The sequence below is a fragment of the Bison bison genome, unplaced genomic scaffold (assembly GCF_000754665.1).
Source record: "Bison bison bison isolate TAMUID 2011002044 unplaced genomic scaffold, Bison_UMD1.0 scf7180017864264, whole genome shotgun sequence".
In the NCBI taxonomy this organism is placed as follows: Eukaryota; Metazoa; Chordata; class Mammalia; order Artiodactyla; family Bovidae; genus Bison; species Bison bison.
Window position 1 is genome coordinate 1,449,810 of NW_011494836.1, and position 3,888 is coordinate 1,453,697.

The following is a 3,888-nucleotide window of genomic DNA, read 5'->3' on the forward strand; positions in this document are numbered from 1 at the left end:
GAGTACTGGAGTGGGTTGCCATTTCCTTCTCCAGAGGATTTTCCCGACCCAGGGATTAAACCCGGGTCTTCTGCATTGTAGGCACACACTTTACCGTCTGAGCCACCAGGGAAATCATGACCAACCTAGACAGCATATTCAAAAGCAGAGACATTACATTGTCACCAAAGGTCCATCTAGTCAAGGCTATGGTTTATGGTATGTATAGTGGTCATGTATATGTGAGAGTTGGACTATAAAGAAGGCTTAACGCCAAAGAATTGATGCTTTTGAACTGTGGTGTTGGAGAAGACTCTTCAGAGTCCCTTGAGGGGTTGCAAGGAGATCCAACCATCCATCCTAAAGAAGATCAGTCCTGAATATTCACTGGAAAGACTGATGTTGAAGCTGAAACTCCAATCCTTTAGCCAACTGATATGAAGAGCTGACTCATTTGAAAAGACCCTGATGCTGAGAAAGATTGAGGGCAGGAGGAGAAGGGGATGACAGATGATGAGATGGTTGGATGGCATCACCGACTCAACGGACATGAGTCTGGGTAAACTCCGGGAATTGGTGACAGACAGGGAGACCTGATGTGCTGCATTCATGGGGTCGCAAAAAGTCGGACACGACCGAACAACTGAACTGATCTTAACTGAATACATATATACAGAATCTAGAAAAATGGTACTGAAGATTTTATTTACAGGGCAACAATGGAGAAACAGACATGGAGAATAGACTTATGGACATGGGGAGAGGGGAGGAGAGGGTGAGATGTATGGAAAGAGTAACATGGAAACTTACATTACCACGTGTAAAATAGACTGCCAACGGGAATTTGCTGTATGGCTCAAGAAACTCAAACAGGGGCTCTGTATCAACCTAGAGGGGTGGGAGTCGCAAAAGGGAGGGGATATATGTATACCTAGGTCTGATTAATTTTGAGGTTTGACAGAAAACAGCAATATTCTGTAAAGCAATTATCTTTCAATAAAAATAAATTAATTTAATTAATAAATTAATTAAATATATATAAAAGAAAACATTGTAGGAAGGAAAAAAAAGTCTAAAAAGAAAGTAAACAAAAATGTAGACATTTAGGACAAGTTAAAATAACAAGGACACTCAAAACAGGTCTAAATATACAAAGGAAACAATTAGATTTGAGGAAAACTAAAATAACTTTTAAGAGAGGCAATACAGGGGGCAGGAATGCAGATCTTCAAAATTCTTCGAGAATTACTTGAGTCTTTAAACTATTTCATATGTAACTCAAACTATTTCTTGTGTAACTTCACGTGTATTCTTACTTGAGTCTTTAAACTTTTTCACTTGTAACTCTTACTAAAACAAATACTTAAAGAGTATGAAGGGAAAGAAGAGAACCCATAATTCGTAAGAGCTGGACTTAAACCCCCTGCAGCTTGGCAGCCTGGCTCAGTGAGCCCGAGGCACTTTGCATCCTATGACGTTCATGGGAAGCAGGGCCTCTTCCACAGAAGACATTCGAGGACTCACCATTTAGAGAGAAAGAAGCAACCACTCTATTAAAAGGTATGAACTTCTTCATTGTCATTTGCCTCTGATGCAAGTCCAGAGTTGACACAGGCCCATTAGGAAAAAGTTCAACTTCCTACTGCCTTTCCTCACATAGTTGTAATGAAAGTGAGTCCTCTGCCAAACACAAGGTGTGGCGGGGCTGATGCCAGACTAATGGACCTGCCAGAGTTGTTAAAATGACTTCCTCAGCTGATTTCACATCTTCTTTTTCCAAACCTATATAAGAAATGAGTATTTTTTGTCCAGATATAAAGACTCCAGCACACAACTGTGAATAATTGAAGGATTGATAAAATTTGCAATGTTCATGCATCAAACACAGACAACAGCGCATGAAGATAGGATTTTGGCAAAGAGCAACGCTTGTGCTAGTTCACAGTATTTCCATCTTTCACTATTATCAAACACATGTTACAGACATAATTGCTTTGGCTATTTCCAAGGTCATACACAAAATAGTTAACTATATTGAGTTCTTTCTTCCTGTTTACATAATCTGAGGCAGAGCCAGAGATGTCTAACATTCAAACATCTGTTCCTATTCATTGTATATAGGTCCTGAGATTGAGTTTACTCTAGTGGTAGGGAGCAAAACTAAAACAGATGAAAGAAAACACGGCAGTGCAGGAAAAGCCAACGTACCTTCAGCATGTAGTAGAAGGGGAACCAGGACAGGAAGAGGTCAGAGAAGAATTCGACAATGCTGAACACACCATATACTACCCAGTAGGTCAGCCACTGGGTATCATCTTCTTTGTTGGGGCTTTCTATGGCTTTAATTCTGAAAGGCAATACAAAAGCAAGTGTATTATGTAGTAAGATCTCAATGAGACAATTTTGATCATTATACTTTCACGCTGCCCTCCAATACCAACTGAAAAACTCAGGCAATATATGTACCATGACACTAGATGCGTGAATTCAACACAAAAACAGACAGCAAAGCAGAAATATCAAGACAAGCTATTATAACCACTTGTTACCAGTCCTCTGGTCACCAGAGACGCCAGCACCTGTTGTCTCATGAGTCTCCACCTTGCCTGGGCCTCCACCACAGCTCCAGGAAATAGCACTAATGACTGGAAACTAGAGTGATCCCCATTTTCAAGTGGGGTCCTGCCGCTAGGGACATATTAAGAATTCACTCATGTACTTCAGTTCTTATGCACTTTAACTGAAGTACATCATGAGTGAGTAGGCATTTCGATAAACAATATCTTGGGAAACACAGTTCCAGAACGCTTTCCAGAGTTCATAAAATACTTCGTAACAAACAGGTGAAAACTAACATTAGTTCTGACTGTCGTCACGTGATCCCCAGGCGGTGAACTTTCCTCCCCTTATCACTTAACACTAGGACCTTCTCAGTATCAACTACTTCTTAAACAAAATTCATTCTGTAAATAAATAGAACTAAATTTAGAATAACCTTCTTTTACTTCTGAATCAGAGGAATTCTTCTAGTCCTAAAAATCCCTTCATTCTAAGACCTGATTCCATAATTTTTTATCCTATCCTGACATGTCTGGATACTTATAACTGAGCTGTACTGCATCAGTAAACTAGAAGAAATATGAGTCTTGTTTAGCTTATGCAATGGGTTAACTACTGAAAATACATTGGCTACTTGGTAACAGGGGTTCGCCAAAGAAACAGTCTGATGAATCATGCTGAATCATCCCCTAAGAAACCCTCTGAATTAATCAGAAGCAGCCATGGGTGTATGTGTGCCTGCCTACATGTGTGTTTTAAGAAAATGACCAAGTGGGAGAAATTATAGCTGACTGCAATGACTGTTGATGACATGAGGAAAAGGCGAGGAGAGGGTGATGAAGTGAATGTGTTTTGAACATCAAGAGTAAATACAGAACCACAAAATAAATTGAAGAGAGCTAATTATAAAATAATGGCTTGTCACATGTAGACTGTGTCTGTGCTTTAGCTTTCCTCAGAAACTAGCCGATGTAATAGGAAGTCAAAGGAAAAAGTAGGCAAGCACGTGAACCAAAGAGCTAACAAACGTACATCTGTTACATGGGAGGTTTTTTTATTCCTGCTATGCTTTAAAGCTCAACATTTAGAAAACAAAGATCATGGCATCCGGTCCCACCAATTCATGGGAAATAGATGGGGAAACAGTGGAAACAGTGCCAGACTTTATTTTTCTGGGCTCCAAAATCACTGCAGATGGTGATTGCAGCCATGAAATTAAAAGACACTTACTCCTTGGAAGAAAAGCTATGACCAACCTCCTCCATCCATGGGATTTTCCAGGCAAGAGTACTGGAGTGGGTTGCCATTTCCTTCTCCAGAGGATTTTCCCGACCCAGGGATTGAACCCGG

At 40.2% G+C, this 3,888-nt stretch overlaps 1 protein-coding gene across 1 annotated transcript in view; it reads right to left on the bottom strand.

Annotated features, from left to right (window-relative positions):
- Positions 1-3,888, bottom strand: part of REEP5 (receptor accessory protein 5) — a 52,222-nt gene that overhangs the window by 20,340 nt on the left and 27,994 nt on the right. The window contains exon 4 of the mRNA XM_010848370.1: positions 2,188-2,326. Coding sequence (XP_010846672.1) covers positions 2,188-2,326 — 139 coding nt within the window. The remainder of the gene's footprint in view (positions 1-2,187; positions 2,327-3,888) is intronic.